Source organism: Gopherus evgoodei, chromosome 1, assembly GCF_007399415.2.
Source record: "Gopherus evgoodei ecotype Sinaloan lineage chromosome 1, rGopEvg1_v1.p, whole genome shotgun sequence".
In the NCBI taxonomy this organism is placed as follows: domain Eukaryota; kingdom Metazoa; phylum Chordata; order Testudines; family Testudinidae; genus Gopherus; species Gopherus evgoodei.
In genome coordinates this window covers 261,489,541-261,506,146 of record NC_044322.1, presented here as the reverse complement: position 1 = coordinate 261,506,146, position 16,606 = coordinate 261,489,541, and the positions used below count along the sequence as shown (strand labels likewise).

General features: G+C 43.0%; 1 protein-coding gene across 1 annotated transcript in view; it reads right to left on the bottom strand.

Annotated features, from left to right (window-relative positions):
• Positions 1-16,606, bottom strand: part of TBXAS1 (thromboxane A synthase 1) — a 355,058-nt gene that overhangs the window by 78,534 nt on the left and 259,918 nt on the right. The window contains exon 10 of the mRNA XM_030544287.1: positions 15,293-15,607. Within this exon, the coding sequence (XP_030400147.1) occupies positions 15,293-15,607 (315 nt within the window). The remainder of the gene's footprint in view (positions 1-15,292; positions 15,608-16,606) is intronic.

Below are 16,606 nucleotides of genomic sequence, written 5' to 3'. Positions count from 1 at the left end.
CAGGCTTTTTGATATCCCTTCCACACCCCTCCCCCTGTGGTTTATTTAAATCAAGAGCAATGAGGGGCAAGAGATAATGGACCTACAGCTCTGAACTTTTTTGACGATATACAATTTGTCTTTTTTGGACTGCAAACATGTCTAACATGAAGAAAGGTGTTAAAGCACGTTCAATTCCTGTTCCCAAAGTGATTTGTGTGTCAAAATCATTTTAACATCTTCCTTTTTTGACCGAATGGAATGTTACACATTATTGGAAAATATTACCTTTGTACCTTTTTTCTACTCATTAATAAAAGTACCCTTGAAATTCAATTTCTCTCTTATTTGCATGTAAACCCAGAAAGTTTGACCTAGAACACAAACTCATTGTTTTTTAGGATATTAAAATGTGAATTTGGTGCTGGTGAAAAGTGCTGGTTCGACAGCCCTGAAAAATTAATTATTCTGTTCACGGAAGGCATTCCACATGTGCAGCAGCAGCATAAGCTTCCCTTCTCTGTCCTTGTCATATACCTCCATGGTAGCCAGGAGAGATAATCTGTAGGAGCGAAATAAAAACTAATTCCAAGTGCAATCAATCTGTGGCCCCCCTAACAACATTGCCAACCCTGATACTAGTTTTAAAATGGATTCAGACACTTGTCCATTTGTGGAGAGAGACACATAGCTTGACACACAGCATCACATCAGAGACCTTGAATAGTAATTACCCTCAATCTCTATTGATTTAGGTCCTTAGGCCCTCTCTCAGCTGCTGATATAGAGGTGATAGGCTCCATATCCTATTAACAATCATCCAAATCACACAGACACATTTTGGGAAAATAGTCTAAATTTTCAAAAAATAACTAATCTCAGAGTCTCAATTTTTGGTTGCCCAATCTGAGACACCATAAAATGGCCTAATTTTCTGCCCTCCAAAAATCAGACCTCTATTAGGTCTCTCAAATTTAGCCCCCAATAAATCTAGGCATCCAAAATCACTAGTCACTTTTCAGCAATTTTTATGCCATTTTTTTTTGTTAGTAACCCTAGTAAAAATTCAATGTTCTTCAATTCTTTGTTCTAATAAACTATTAATCAGTATGAAACAAAATAGTATTAAACAGCATGCACACTGAGGTTTGTTTTTTTTCATTTCCCTGACTTCCTCCCAACACCATTCCCTTTTGTCCCATTTTAATGGAGACATGTTTAGCCATATCACAGGAAGAACCCTACCCAAATACTCCACTTGTAGACAGAAGAAAAGAAAATCCTAAATACTGAATCATAATTGTTTCTCTAATCCAACATTAAAAAGGCATCTTAGGCTGGAATACACAATACCAAAGCTTCCTGCTGCGTAGCATTATTGCATGAGTAAATTGTTAGAAACTGAAAATCCCCATCAGGTAGGGTGGGGGCAGGGAGGGCGACATGGGAAGGTCACAGGAAGTTCACCCCATTAAGGTACTGCTTTACATAATCATGAAATGCAAACTAGTTTCCATTCCTTCTGGCAGCCGTCAGTCAGCCTTCACTTTGTACACGTATTGACAAATAAATGGTCTGGTTGTTTTCTATTAATACTACCTAATTTATGTACATACCTGGAGGAAAAAATCCATTTTGACCTAACACTGAAACCAGCTAGGATCATTTTTTAAGTTGCTAACACATTAAACAGGAGTTTAATTCCATCATGGTATGCTTCTGGGGATTTAATATTTCTTAACAAATTACTCGCATGTGCTCTCAGCAGCCCAGCTTTTAGACTCTGGAAGTATAATATAGGTAATTTAGGATTCTGTGACTTTTAGATTACAGAATTCTCCTTCTCTTCCCTATAGCTCATCACATACAGACACATATAGATTATTTACTGGTTATATGTGTTACTTGAATTCTCCCCTTCCACTAGGAGAGCCCTTACTGAGAGAAGAGATACCCAGGGCCGGTGTAAGGATGTTTTGCTCCCTAGGCGCAACTTCCACCTTGCGTCCTCCCCCACACCCCCCGCACCGCAGCAGCTCCCCCGCTCCGCCCTGAGGCGCTACCCTTGCGGCAGCTCCCTACCCCCCACCCTCTGCCCTGAGGCACCCCCCCGCCACAGCTCACCCCTGCTCCGCACACGAGCATGAGCACCCTGAGCACGCCATCGCTGCTTCACTTCTCCTGCCTCCCAGGTTTGTGGTGCCTAAGCTGATTGGCGCCGCAAACCTGGGAGGCAGAAGAAATGAAGCAGCTCACCCCTGCCCCGCCTCCTCCCCGAGCACACCGTCACTTCTTCACTTCTCCTGCCTACCAGGCTTGCGGTGCCAATCAGCTTAGGCGCCGCAAGCCTGGGAGACGGGAGAAGTGAAGCAGCCATGGCATGCTCGGGGAGGAGGCAGGGCAGGAGTGTGCTAGGGCGGGGAGTTCACCTGCATGCCACCCCCTCCCCCTTACTTGCTGCAGGGGGCCCTCCCCGCACCCCCCTTCCCCAGCTCCCTCAGCATAAATGCCAGCGGTGACCGGGACGGCCAAAGATCCAGCTGCCGCGGTTACTGCTGAAGAAAATGGCACCCCCCAAATCTTAGCACCCTAGGCGACCTCCTAGGTTGCCTAAATGGTTGCACTGCCCTGGAGGTACCGGTTTCTCTGGAGTCTCAAAAACCCAAGGTCATCTTGGTCAGGAAAGGAGCTACTTGTATCAAGATCTCCTCTTCATTTTTATTGCTGAGGCTTGAAGACATCTCAGGATAAGAGGGATTGATGGTAATGCATAAAGCAGACTACAATGCTACACCTGAAGCACTATTGATCCCCTGAGAAATCTTGTGGCTAATTTGGGGAAGAGGAAAGGATGTTGTTGTTCCAAGTGGAAGCAAATTAACATCTAAATTGAAAAGTTACATTTTTGCTGCTATTGTTTGGTTAGTTCTCCCCAAGAGATATGTGCTATCCTGCCGAATTCTATTTCCAGTTAACGCTGAGCTTTCGGGATACAGTCTGGATTCCATACAAAGAGAGGTATCGTACAAAGCTCTTCCTCTCTTGTTGGTTTTGAATACCGCAAGACCAGATGTTCCAGATTTCTTTGACTTCCTATATTCTAGTTTCTGTAGGTAATAAGTATGACTGAGCCACGGTTCTTTTGGGTAAGGGTCCTCCCCTTTCACCCCAATTTACTTACACTGCATCACAACCCACAGGACCTGCACTGCAGGGTTGGACCTAGTTACTACACACAGGACATATGCTTCTGGGCAGACTGCTGTTGGGAGACACTCTGCACACAGACAAGATAATCCCATTCTATAGGCATCATACAATATGGACAAAACTACATCTCATCACATATGGCTTCCCTGCCAGGGCTTGTACCTTAGAACCATTCCAAGGCCTATGAAAGATTGCAGGAGGCACAGCCAGCCAAGGAAATTTATTGTGGCTCCAGCTTGCCTCCTCGTCTCCCTACAGCCCACCTGTCAAGTGAAACTCTGAGCATCCACCTGCCCTGCTCCTTTCCAAATCCTAGTTTATCTGTTCTCAATCTTGACTGGTCATCAGTGTGGACAAGGGTTTCACTCCAGTCTGGCTCTCCCCTAACTCCACCTGCTGTGATGCTCTGCTCGGCAAATAATCTGGTCTATCAGCAGATACAAAAGAGAAACAAAACACTGATATTGTTGTGCATTCAGCTTACAAGGCCTATGATGGAAGTATATTGATCACCATATATTACCAAAATGGTGGATAGGAGAAATGGGGCTAGAGAGTCCAACTCTCACTTGATGAAGCTAATTTTCTTTTAGCCTGAGAGAAAAATATGTCAATTTCCCCTCCTCCAAGAAAAGTCTAAAGTGGGGGAGAATTCTTTCCATTCCTTCCCCTTTCAGATAATCTAGCTATTCAAATTTATGAATTCCTAGGGTGTCCATCATCCTAGAGGCTGCATGATTGCAACTTAGCCCAATCTGTCTAAATTCCATGTCACTGGAATAATTAATTCTTTAAAATCAACCGTGTAGTGATGCAAAATGCCAGGAAAATCAAGGGGTCAAAAATTAATCTCTCAACAGCATATATTATCCAAGGCCCCCTTTAGTATACCAAGCCATATGTGGAATTGCAAGCAACAGATAAGATTAGATTTCATAGGAAAGAGACGGATGAGTCTGTGTTAACTAGCTTGGAAAAGAATATACAAATTTATTAGAAAAAATATAGTCTCAAAGGCCTGTGGCCAATAATATAATCTTGAAAAATGAGGGCACCGGTCATGTCAACAGTTTCACTCCAGACCATTCTGCCTACTCATGGAGCTGCCCCAGTGGTCAAGTGAATTTCTCATCTGCAGGCTGTCTTTGCTGTAAGGTTCCTCGAACAGGCAAGAGACAGAAGAATGCATGGCACCTGCTGGGGATTTAAGGTACTGACTATATTTATATAAACTAAACATATACTCTTAAAAAACACTTCTAAAACTCCTCCTGATTTAGCAATCAACCAGTATATGTCTTTGCAAGTCTAGTCTGAAATACTGAATAGATTGGAGAGTCCCAGAAACAGCAAGGATTTATGGTCCAGGACTACTTATCTGGAGAGCAGGTGTGGAGGTAGGTGGTAACTACGGACAGCTGCCAGTCAAAAATCATTTCAGATATGTAACTCTTAACAGAATACATCGTATCTATCTCGGGTACTTATCTGGCACTCATTACTGTAATATCTGAGCACCTCACAAGGTTTTGTAAAATGTATTTATCCTCACAATGGCCTTGTGACATAGGAAAGTATCATCATCATCCTCATTTTACAGATGGGAAACTAAGGCACAGAAAGACTAAGTGACTTGCCCAAGGTCACACTGGTAACTGAACCAGGATTTCCCAAAAATCCTTCCTTTCTAGAAGTCCACACTCTACCCACTCTTGCAATAACCTTTGTACACAGTATGCCTTGTGAGATTTCATCTGAAAACTCATAATTTACTGGTCAATATAGTCCTGATAAAATGTGTGTGGCAACATTGTATGTGAAGTTAGAAGATTTCCTTGTATGTTATTAACACATGTTCCAAACCACAGCAGAAGTTGGCAAACAGGTCTGTCTCAAACAAAGGAATGTGTACTCTACTTAATTTGCATTTAAGCAGTAAACAGAAGCATCAAGCAGGAGGGATTGACAAAGAAATCTCAGACAGGTGAGGAAAAAGCACCAGGGTACATCCTTCTCCATAGATTTTTTGTCTCCAGAATCTCTTGCTGGAAATTTTTTCCAAGAGGGGGGCTGGCACTATAAAAAGATGGACAAACACCCCAAGGCACCCCTCTTCCCTCCCTCCCTGTCTGTCCATCAATTCATTGCACCAGAAGGGACAAAGGTAGCTGCCATTGAACTGGAGAAGGGGTTCTGGCCTAAGAAGGTTGAACAGTAAGATTGCTAATAGCATACAGTGAGAGAAATTGCTGGAATTTAATATAGTTTGTTAAATTAGGCACCAGTATCATTTTAACTTTATTTTCTTGGTAACCATTTCTGACTTTTATGTCTCATAACTTGTACACACTTAAAATCTCTCTCACTGTAGTTAATAAACTTGTTTTTATCTAATCCAGTGTGTTTAAATTGAAGTGTCTGGAAAACTCCATTGCGATAACAAGATTGTGCATATTATTTCTGTTAATAAAACAAACTTTATATAAGCTTGCATTGTCCAGGAGAGGGCTGGCCCGTACAGGAAATACATTTTTGGGAAAGATCTCAGACTGAGGGGATGTTGTGATCACCCTGCAATATAACCAAGCTGCTGAGAGCCAAGATATGACTGGCTGGCTGCAGGACGCACACAGACGTAGGTGGGAGTGCTTGCATGCTGGAGGCCATCTGTAAGCAGTCCAAACTGGAGGCTACAGCAGCAACACAGTGTAAAGGGAACCCCAGGTTTAGAGGGCAGAGGTGACACAGCTATCCATTACCCTGGATATATCACACTGACAGAGTGGAGAAACAGCAAGGAAAGATGTATTTTCTTCCCCTGCTCTGGCAATCATCATACAGCAAATATAAAAGTATCTAAAGACATAGATTAATATTTAAATATCCAGTGACCTTACCAGGAATGCAGAAATAGGCTCTTGTTTATTGTGGTCTAAGGATTTGGTACTGGGTTTTTATTTTTAAGTAACAAAGCTGCTTACTGGCACCTGATGCTCACGTGAATAAGGTGCTGCTCTGAAACATCCTCTCCTTGCACAAATAATGAAATCAAAGTGGGCCTTTTCTTTGACAAAGTTGACAGTAAAATGATTCTTGCTGGTCGTGCTTATGTTGTGTATAAAATAGTGTCCCTCAGCTGTGGAATTCTTCTTCCAAAGCCTATTTACAATACAGGCTCTCTTGACAAACATGTCTCCACCGTCAGCATATTTGCTCAGCAAAGCTTAGTCTCTGTAGTTGCAAGCTTCTGAAAGTAAAGTGCCTTGAGATACAGCATGAAAGGCACCAGATACATGCAAATTGTTGTGGGTAATTCCCTGACAGTGGCATTTCTGTGACTTTCACCTCTTGTTTTCGTTAATACTTGGAGAAAGCAGCCTGTCTACTAAAGAGATTCACTGCAAAAACAGCTTAAAATATAAAGTATTTGTGTGGCAAAATGACACCATAATAAATACTTTTTCCTGTCACTGCTTCCTGCAGGGATGAAAGTACACCTCTACCTCGATATAACGTTGTCCTCAGGAGCCAAAAAATCTTACCGCGTTATAGGTGAAACTGTGTTATATTGAACTTGCTTTGATCCACTGGAGTGCGCAGCCCTGCCCCCTTGGAGCACTGCTTTACCACGTTATATCCGAATTCGTGTTATATCAGGTCACGGTAAAATTGAAGCACAGGTGTAGAAATAGGGACTTACCGGTACGAGGCTGGGTTGGGGCCGGCTCTGGCCCCCAGAAGGGGCAGGGCCTTGGGCAGAAGGAGCAGGGATGGGGGGGGGTCAGAGCCAGCCCCGGCCCGCCCTGTAACAGTAAGTAAGTGCCCTCCCTTTCTCCCTCCCCTTCCTCCCCCGCAGAGGTAGAAGCGACAGCTGGGGGCTCCGGCAGCAGTTTAAAGGGCCCAGGTGTCGGCTGCTGCTAGGGCCCCAGCCCTTTAAATAGCCACTGGAGCCTGCTGGAGCCCTGGGATAGCAGCAGCAGCCGGGGGCTCCGGCAGCAGTTTAAAGGGCCGGGGTCATAGAGGCAGCAGGAGCCCCGGGCCCTTTAAATAGCCCCCGGAGCCCCGCCGCTACTCCAGGGTTCTGGGGGCTATTTAAAGGGCCCAGGACTCCCCCGCTTCTAATGCCCCGACCCTTTAAATAGCCCCCAGAGCCCTGGGGTAGTGGTGGTGGGGCTCCGGCGGCTATTTAAAGGGCCCAGGGCAGTAGAGGCAGTGGAGCCCTGACCCCTTAAATAACCCCCAGAGCCCCACTGCCACTACCCCAGGGCTCTGACAGCAATTTAAAGGGCCCAGGGCTCCAGATGCTGCTGGGAGCCCCAGGCCCTTCAAATTGCCACCTGGGGAAGCTGAGCCATCCTGGTATGGCGCACTGGCTCGTACCAGTTCACTTTCACCTCTGGCTCCCTGGGAACTTTATGGAAGGGAAGAATTTTAAGTTGGTAAAGACTCCTTTGTAACAAGACAAAAATATCATATCAAGCAGTATTTAGTTAGATTGCTACAACAGCAGGAAGGGAGTTCAAGACAAAGGGCACAATCAGCTGGTGTCTATCAGCTTAGCTCCACTTATGTCAATGGAGCTATGCTGATTTACGTGAGATAAGGATCTAGTCCCAAAGTTTGCAAGCTGGCAATAAAAGAAAGCCTAGCTTGTGTCCAAATTATTTCATGAATTACTGGAGCAAGTTCACAACCTGCAAAGGAGGGGCTATGTATCAATCCAGTCCAGCTCCTGATTAATTTACAACTCACCATTCAAAGCAGATTTATAACAACAATTAAGCAGTACCATTTTATAAATGAAATGATGATGTGTGACAATGTAGGGTAGGCACAATTCAACGCCAATGAAAAGCAATAAATGCAATTTAAGCATAGGACAGGCCAACATTTCTTTGTTTGACATGCCAGAGCAACAGAAGAGCAAATGTTTATGGGACAGAGTTTTTTTCTTTAAAAACATTTCTCTAAACTGCCTTTAAGCAGCAAGCTAAAATCCCAAGACCTCGAGTTTCTTTAAGATTTGTGGGTTACAACAGAAAGGAATGATATCTTGCAGTTAAGACATTGGACTGTGAATCAGGAGATGTAGATTCAGTTCCTGGCTCTTCTTGTGTGACTTTGGGCAAGTCACTGAGGGTAGGTCTACACTGCAATGAAAAACCTGTGGCTGCCTCGTGCCAGCTGACTCGGGTTGACAGCAGGCCTTGGGCTAAGGGGCTATTTAATGGCGATGTAGACATTTGGGCCCAAGCTGGAGCCCGGGTTCTAGGGCCCTGTGATGTGGGAAGGTCCCAGAGCTTGAGCTGCAGCCAGAGCCCAAACTCCTACACAGCAATAAAACAGCCTTGCAGCCCGAGACTGCTGGCATGGGCCAGCCTCAGGTGTGTAACTGCAGTTTAGACATACCAACAATCTCTCTATTTCTCATCCTTAAAATGAACATATTTCCTTTCTTCCTCCCTTCGTCTGTCTTATCTATTACATTCAAACTATAAGCATTTTGGGGGCAGGGATTGTCTCTTATTATGTGTAAATACATGCTTAGTGCAATGAGGCCCTAGTTTTGGTTGGAGTTTCTAGGTATGTAAATAAATAATAGTAATATACTGCATATTATTTAAAAACTAGACTGGAAGACCCCCAAGGGTTCCGTTTCCATATTTAATAGTTTCCATTAATATTTACTCTTCATTTTTAAAATACATTTACATTTGCTTCCTTATCCCTCCCAACCTCATGCTCTCCTTGATGTCTGTCTGGCCCTAACAACCAGCGACAAGAATGAATGAGCTGTTTTTTGGGCGGACCTTCATCATAGCCTTCCTAGCTAGTATCAGCCCACTGAGGACTTAATCATTAATACAGTATTAGATTTTTTTCAAATTATTTCAGCATGGTTCTAGGATCAGCATCAGGTCCTTACTTACACTTGCCATACACAGTGCTTTATATCAGCAAAAATAGATATCAGCATTAGTCAACTGATCCCCACAACATCTCTGTAAGGCAGGTCGGTACATAATTCTTGTCCATATTTTACATGTTAAACTGAGAATCAGAAAGGTGAAGTGTTTTGACTGAGGCCAGATAGTGAATCATTTTTTCAATCAGGATCAGAACTCAGATGGTTCCTTGCTCCTAGTTCCAGCCCCAATCCACTAGATTATGCTTTTTCCCTAAGATTAAGGTATAGGCACAAAAATACATTCTTATCACCTCTTTTGGCTCTCTCCCCCTTCTGAAAGATGAACTGTCCAGATTCCAGCTCCTCGCTCCCCCCCACCGCCCCCAGTTAGATTAATCACCTGATGATCTGGGTTGGATTTAAAGACTAAAGGGTGAACTGACATTGCTCATGTAAGAAAATACGACGACTTTTTGTCTTTTGTACAGATGGGTTTAACTGGAGAGGGACAAAAATGAAGTGAAATGAAAGGCAGTAGCAAAACTGCAACTGTATCCCTCTCTATCAACTCTTTCCCTCATGTCTTCCTAGGCTGTAGGATCTTCAAGATGGAACCGGCAAAGGATTCTGAATGGCTGAGAGGAATGGTTACAGAGCACATGTACAAACCCAGGAGGGACCTGAGTGTAGCAGAAGAGAAAGAACAGAGTAGGCAACAGAGAGGAGTGAAGGTGGAGGAGGAATTGTGACCCCCTGACCCAGTACATGCACTGTTTTCTGAGGGAAACTGACGGAGCAGCCCCATTCTAAGGCTGTCTTCCCTGGAAAGCTGCTCCGCCAAGCTTACTGCAGCCCAGGTTAGTGGTAGCTTCTGCATTCACCGTGCAAGGGGGATAGACAAAGGGCCTGCACAGGGAATAGGGAACTCATGGGACTCTTCAGGTCGGAACCCAGGAGCCACCACGGAACTGCTCTGTTCCCCTCTTTGTGCCAGCCTCATTCTCATTAGGATAGGTCAGGCTGGCATAAAGCCCCTGAGTGTGGGGGTAAGGGATGAGGGTGCCTCTTACTTCCTGGTCAGAAGGGCCAGGATTGACAGGGCTATATATGACAGGCCCACTCAGCTGGATCCCAGGATGCTCTATAAACACTAGAAAATGACTGTATTAACTATTCCTTTCTATGCATAAATCATTGTTCACCACTGAAACGCAGCCATCTCTGGGATGTAAAGCAGCAGCTGTTTTAAGATCATACTGCAACTCTACACCACAGTTTAGGGCAATAAAATATAACTGTACAATGCAACTGAAATTGCTGGGGGAATTTAGCAGGTGTACTGCAATTACCTAAGTATAAATTTGGCTGGACAGGATACAGAGTAACCGTTTAACATGTGTGCATCTATGAATAAGTACAGTCTTCTATTTATTTACTGGTCAGATGCAACCTATCCAGCTGCACTCATCTTGTCTTTTCTGTCCCACAAATGTTCTTCTACCATGATCTTTAAATTGAAAAGCACCTTGATTAAAGGTAAGACCTAAGCTGAAATGTTATGCAGCATTCAACTGCTATAACCTCTTCAGGTTTCTTAGCGACTTCGAGATCAGCGAGCTTTTGGGTCACATATTCTCTCCCCACCCCCGGGCAAACATGACACATCAATATATTCCCAGTTCTAAAACAGCTTCTTCCCCCGTAACTTTTCAAATCATTTGTGAGGATTTTATTTTTTAGGCTAAATGTGGTTAATTACAGTGCTAATGGGATTGAACTGCTATACCCTCTTCCTGACCCTGAAGTGAATTCCTGGATCAGGGATCCTCTAACACATAAAAAAGATTAATTGTGGTTAATGTTGGTAATAATAGGAAACCTTATGACAGAAGCCATGCAGACTGGAAGCAGGAACTTCTTGTTATTGAAGAGGACAGCTGGATGACTACAGTTCTCTTCCTCTTCTCCATTGTCATGCATCCATATATAGGTCATCGGTAGCTGAAACTGAACACCGATGAGGTAATAGGGGGAATGCTCTGCAAGAGGCTACTGACAACTGTGCATGTATTTCCTTGGTATCCAGACTGATGTCCACTATGAAATAAAGATAAAGCCATCCATCCCATTACATGTATGACTGCATATTGAACCAACCGTTTATTAAGCTGTTAAATCACCCAGTTAATCTGTGTGCCCACCATTCCCACCTCCTTCTTTATATTCTACTCTGCCATTAAAGCCCTAGTGACAGAGCTTTCTCCAAATATCACAAAAGATAACACTACAATGAAAATAAATTTGCAATAGGAACAAAAGTCAAGCATTACTCCTTTGAACCTAACAATAACAGAAGCTCAGAAAACACAGAAAGATAGAAGTGAATCACACACTATGTCACAATGCCTACATCTACTTACAATTATTTGTAAAAATATAATGTATTTGTGTATGTAGATATGTAGGTGTGAGGGGAGAGAGAGAGAGAGTATGTATACACCAGGGTTCGGCAACCTCTGGCACGCAGCTCACCAGGGTAAGCACCCTGGTGGGCCAGGCCACTTTGTTTATCTGTCGTATTGGCAGGTTCGGCTGACTGCGGCTCCCATGGCCATGGTTCACCGTCTCAGGCCAATGGGGGTGGCGGGAAGCCACGGCCAACACATCCCTTGGCCCGCACCACTTCCCACAGCCCCCATTGGCCTGGGACAGCGAACTACAGCCAGTGGGAGCCACGGTGGTCTGAACCTGCCAGTGCGGCAGGTAAACAAACTGGCCAGGCCTGCCAGGGTGCTTACCCTGGCGAATCGCATGCCAGAGGTTGCCAACCCCTGGTATACACACACATGTACACACACACACATGCACGCACACACACGTTCTTACTTGTATATATTTCATTGGATCCTTTTGGATGTCACTTATTTTCTTAGACTGTTAGTTCCTAACACACACAGCCTATATTTTCTTATGTGTCAATATAATATCTAGCACAATAGATTGTAATCCTGAGGGGCTGTGACTGCAATATAAACCAATAAATCATACCCACTGTAGGCCAAAGTGTGCCCTCAGTCACAACTTTGCAACTCCCCAGTGTCATCAATGAAGTTAAATTGTTGTGAGGGCAGAATTTGCCCATTGTACCTCAGTGAAACAAGTAAAATGCTCCACTTGGAGTGTAACAGTACTAATAACAACCTAGGATTATAAACCGAGTCTTAATCATTAGAATGTAAGATACCAGTGGCATCTCAGTGGAATAGCTCAGCTCATATGAATGAAATGCGTGATTTTGCTGAGGAGAAAGCCTAGTGGATCAGGCTCATGAATGCTTGTATTTCACTGCTATCACTTATATATACAGCCTTATAGCAAAAGGAATCTTTCAAAAACTTGGTTAGAGCAGGGGTCGGCAATCTTTCAGAAGTGCTGTGCCGAGTCTTCATTTATTCACTCTAATTTAAGTTTCGAGTGCCAGTAATACATTTTAACGTTTTTAGAAGGTCTCTTTCTATAAGTCTATAATATATAACTAAACTATTGTTGTATGTAAAGTAAATAAGGTTTTTTAAATGTTTAAGAAACTTCATTTAAAATTAAATTAAATTGCAGTGCCTTCTGGACTGGCGGCCAGGACCCAGGTAGTGTGAGTGCCACTGAAAATCAGCTCACGTGCCGCCTTCGGCACATGTACCATAGGTTGCCTACCCCGGCTTAAAGGCAGAATTGCCACTCAAAGAATGTTTTCCATACAGGAAAGATGGAGGTAAATTTTCAAAGTATTCTGAGCTTGGCCTTTACTTTTGCACAACCAAGAGCTGGGTAAAATTGGGAAATCTTAATCATGTACATTTTTGCATATTCTAAGACTTGGAATTGCATGTAAATAAGCTGCTCAGACATCAAATTACTCGACTTGCATGCACAAATTGCAAAGGTGAGTTTTGGCGTGCATAAGAAGTAAGCAACCCAAAATTGCATGACCAAAGATTTGAGCATGTAAATTCATCAGCTGAAATGAAAAAGGCTGTATCTAGTGTTATTTTTGTCCCACCAAAGCCCCCTGACTCATTAAAAAGCCCATGAAAAACAATGACAAAGACTAATACAGACACTAGATGCTGCACTCTCTCTTACTAACAACTAGAACAGACAATTCAAAAGTTCAAAATGTCTGGCGCACTGTGTTTTAGGTGTACAAGGTGTTGACTGTAGTCAAGGAAATGTGGACTTTGGACTTGGCTTTGCAGGTACTGGAAGTGAAGAAGGTATCGATTTAAAATGTTTGGTTTTAAAATAAACAGGTATTTGTAATTTTTAAGTCTACACATAGATTCTCTTACCAATGTGGGATAAATTCAACTTATTAATATTTTTAAATAAAAGTTTTGAAGATCATTATGGAGGACAAAATTTTTGCTTATGAAAATTCAGAAAATAAAAATCTGTCATAACACTGAAAAAACAAAATTGTACATGTGGGAAGGGAAGAAAACTTGAACTGTATAATTTTAGAGTCTGGCCACATATGGGGGCTGGGAGGCATTGTTCAATATTCTGCAAATTTTAAGTTTCATTATGAAAAAAGAGTTTGGATCCAGCTGGTGTAAATTGGAGTGGTTCCAATGGAAACACACTAATTTACATCAGCTGAGAATCTGCTTCTTTCTAGCTATCCTTTTTGGCTGCAAAAATTTATGCCATAAACAGCTGCTGCTGCTGCTGCCCTGTAAACTACTTTGTCAGACAAATGTCTCTGGATAAACAACAAAATCAGCAAAGGTGAGACATTACTCCCTTCAAAACCTTCCTGGGCCCATATCACTGCTAAAATTATTGAGCACACAGGCAGTTTCTCTCTCATCTTCTTTAAAAAAAAAGAAAAAGAAAACCCAGGTAATGGCATGCAGACAACTATATTAAGGTTTCACAGTTAAAACCACCAAAAAAAAAAATTAAAAAAAAAAAATCAGGAACAACTGATTCTGGCCCAGTAGCAACTTTCACTCATCCACACAGTATTATTTAGTGTGATAGAATGAGATATGTCTGTGTCAAATTGTGAACATTTTATATTGTAATTTCATTTTGTGTCAGGATCTACATCCATCTTGTTATGTGCTGAACACATGTCTAATCTCACCCAAGACAAAGTTATTGAAATGCATTCCAGGTAGCTGCCCTGTCCAGGAAAAGGGCTTGACACTTTGCTGAAAGATCATCACTAAGAAGCAGTCACAGAGCGATCGGGAGCCATCCACTTTGATTGTCTCTCAACTACTGGTCCAAACTCATGGAACAATGGATTTTCTACATACGGGCACCAGCACAGCCGGTAGGGCTGCAGTTTCTCAGCATGGGTACATGGCAAAAGGAAAGCGACTATATTTACAAAGAGCTGCTGCTGTGAAGTAGAGGGGCGCACCGCTGCTCCACGTAAGCCGGATGTGCGGGAGAGAGAGAAAGCAGGAGACCTGTGCCCAGCATGAATGCTGACAAACTTTGATTCACAAATGGGGTAACATGACATTGGGTGGAGGGGGTGCCTGTTTCTTGTTTTCGAAGATCTATAATTCGCTAATGTTTTCTAGAGCAAAATGACCATGGTTAAGAAATTCCTACGCTAAGCCTGTGCTCCTTGCTTGCCTGAGGTCTCAGCCAGGTAGTATACCGTAGAGATTCAGAGCTAGAAGCAGTGAGTAGACACTACCTAGTCCCACTGGGTTTAGAAGCATGTAGGACCCAGTGGTTGGATTCAGTCGCAATAGTCTAGAATCCATGCCTGGTGTTTCCATGCCAAGTGGTGACAGTTAGCATTTTATGTTCTTATTTTTCTTGTTAAATAAGTAACTGAATATAACTAAAACCCAGGAAATGCATACAGGACTGGGGCCAAGAAGATTACCGCCTGCACTAGAGGCTACAGTGGGAAGATACATTCACAGTGGATTAATAAAAAGAAAGACCATGGATCATTTCATTACTCTTGGGATCTTAATTTTTGCACTCTCTGACTTTTTTATTTTAATGGTACAATAGTCATGTTGCATTAATGTAGCTTTGTGCATGTACTTTACATTTTTAATATCTGCCTCACGTGTCCAGGTCCGTATTTCAAAGAGGGCACTCTGCTCACACTACTTATGTTATGCAAAGAGCAAGGAACTGTATGAAGTCAATGAATCTACTCACATGTTTTCCAGAGAATTCATCTATCTCCTGAAGCAATCTCTCCTGGCACTCTGGGTTGGTGGCTAATAAGTAGGTGGCGAAGGAGAGGGCATTGGTGGTGGTCTCATACCCACCAATCAGGAAGATGAAGGCTTGGCCTACTATCTCATCCTCAGACAATGTCTTCTGAACCTTTTTAGGCAGGGCCTTGTCAACAGAAGGCTTATTGTCCTGAATGGAAACATCAGCTTGGTTGACTATGTCAAAGTGCTCCACACCGATGTAGTTAGTAGAGCTGCGGGCATCGAGTATCAGCTGGAGGAAGTCTCTGCGCCTCTGTGAAATGCAAGATAAAAACATACCCTAAGAATGAATCAAAGTAATAACTATGCATATGTATTCAAAAAATGATTGTGTGTGCCCAAATTCAGACACATTACAGGGACCTTATTTCCAGAGGGTGGGTATTTAGCACCTTCTGGTAGTACTTATAATGGCATGTCCCAGCCGACCCACATCAGCACAGCTGTACTGCCAGTGAGTGTGCACGTGTGGGGTAGGAAGGGAAGGGGGGGATGGAGGCATAGTCTCTGCCCATTCTCCACCAACCTATTCTGAGAAGGTAGTAAGCAAGCATGTTGCTCCACTTATTCACATAGGCCCAAACCTAAGGTCCAGATAGCCACGCTAGGTCTGTACAGGGGAGTTGGCTTATGCAGCCACTCAAGAGCATACCAACCCACGATCTAGGTCTCTGGGCAGATCTACCCCCAGTTTTTGTATCAATTTAACTGTACTGATTGTACAATCCTCTAGGGTGGACTCCGTTTATTGATATAAAAGTGCTTATCTTAATATAATTAACTTTGGTAATAAGCTGCACCACTTTAAGCATCTTTATATGACTTAGTTATATCAGTACAAAATATGTATGTATGTCCTGTTTATGCAAAATGCTTGTTGAACCATCCTTCTTTTACTAAAGCTACTTGCATATGTCAGTTTGTGCTAGAAAAATGCCACAAGAACAAAACTATGCACAAGAGCAAGTTGACTCCAAGCCAGTTTGGACAGCAAATATGGTAGGACTTTTAAATGTAGCCCAAAAGGTTTGGATTGGCTTTTGAGAGCAGGATATAATACTGTTATGCTGAATCTAAGCCATGAGGCCAGGAGATTCATTTTCAATTCCTCAAATACCAACATAATGTATCATAGCATAGAAAGGACCCAGGGGTGACTGCAGTGCCAGGATCCGACATGCTGCAACTTGAAAAGAAAAAGCAGGGATCAAGTGTTTCTTCAAAAGCATTAAATTAGCATTTATTTATTCAT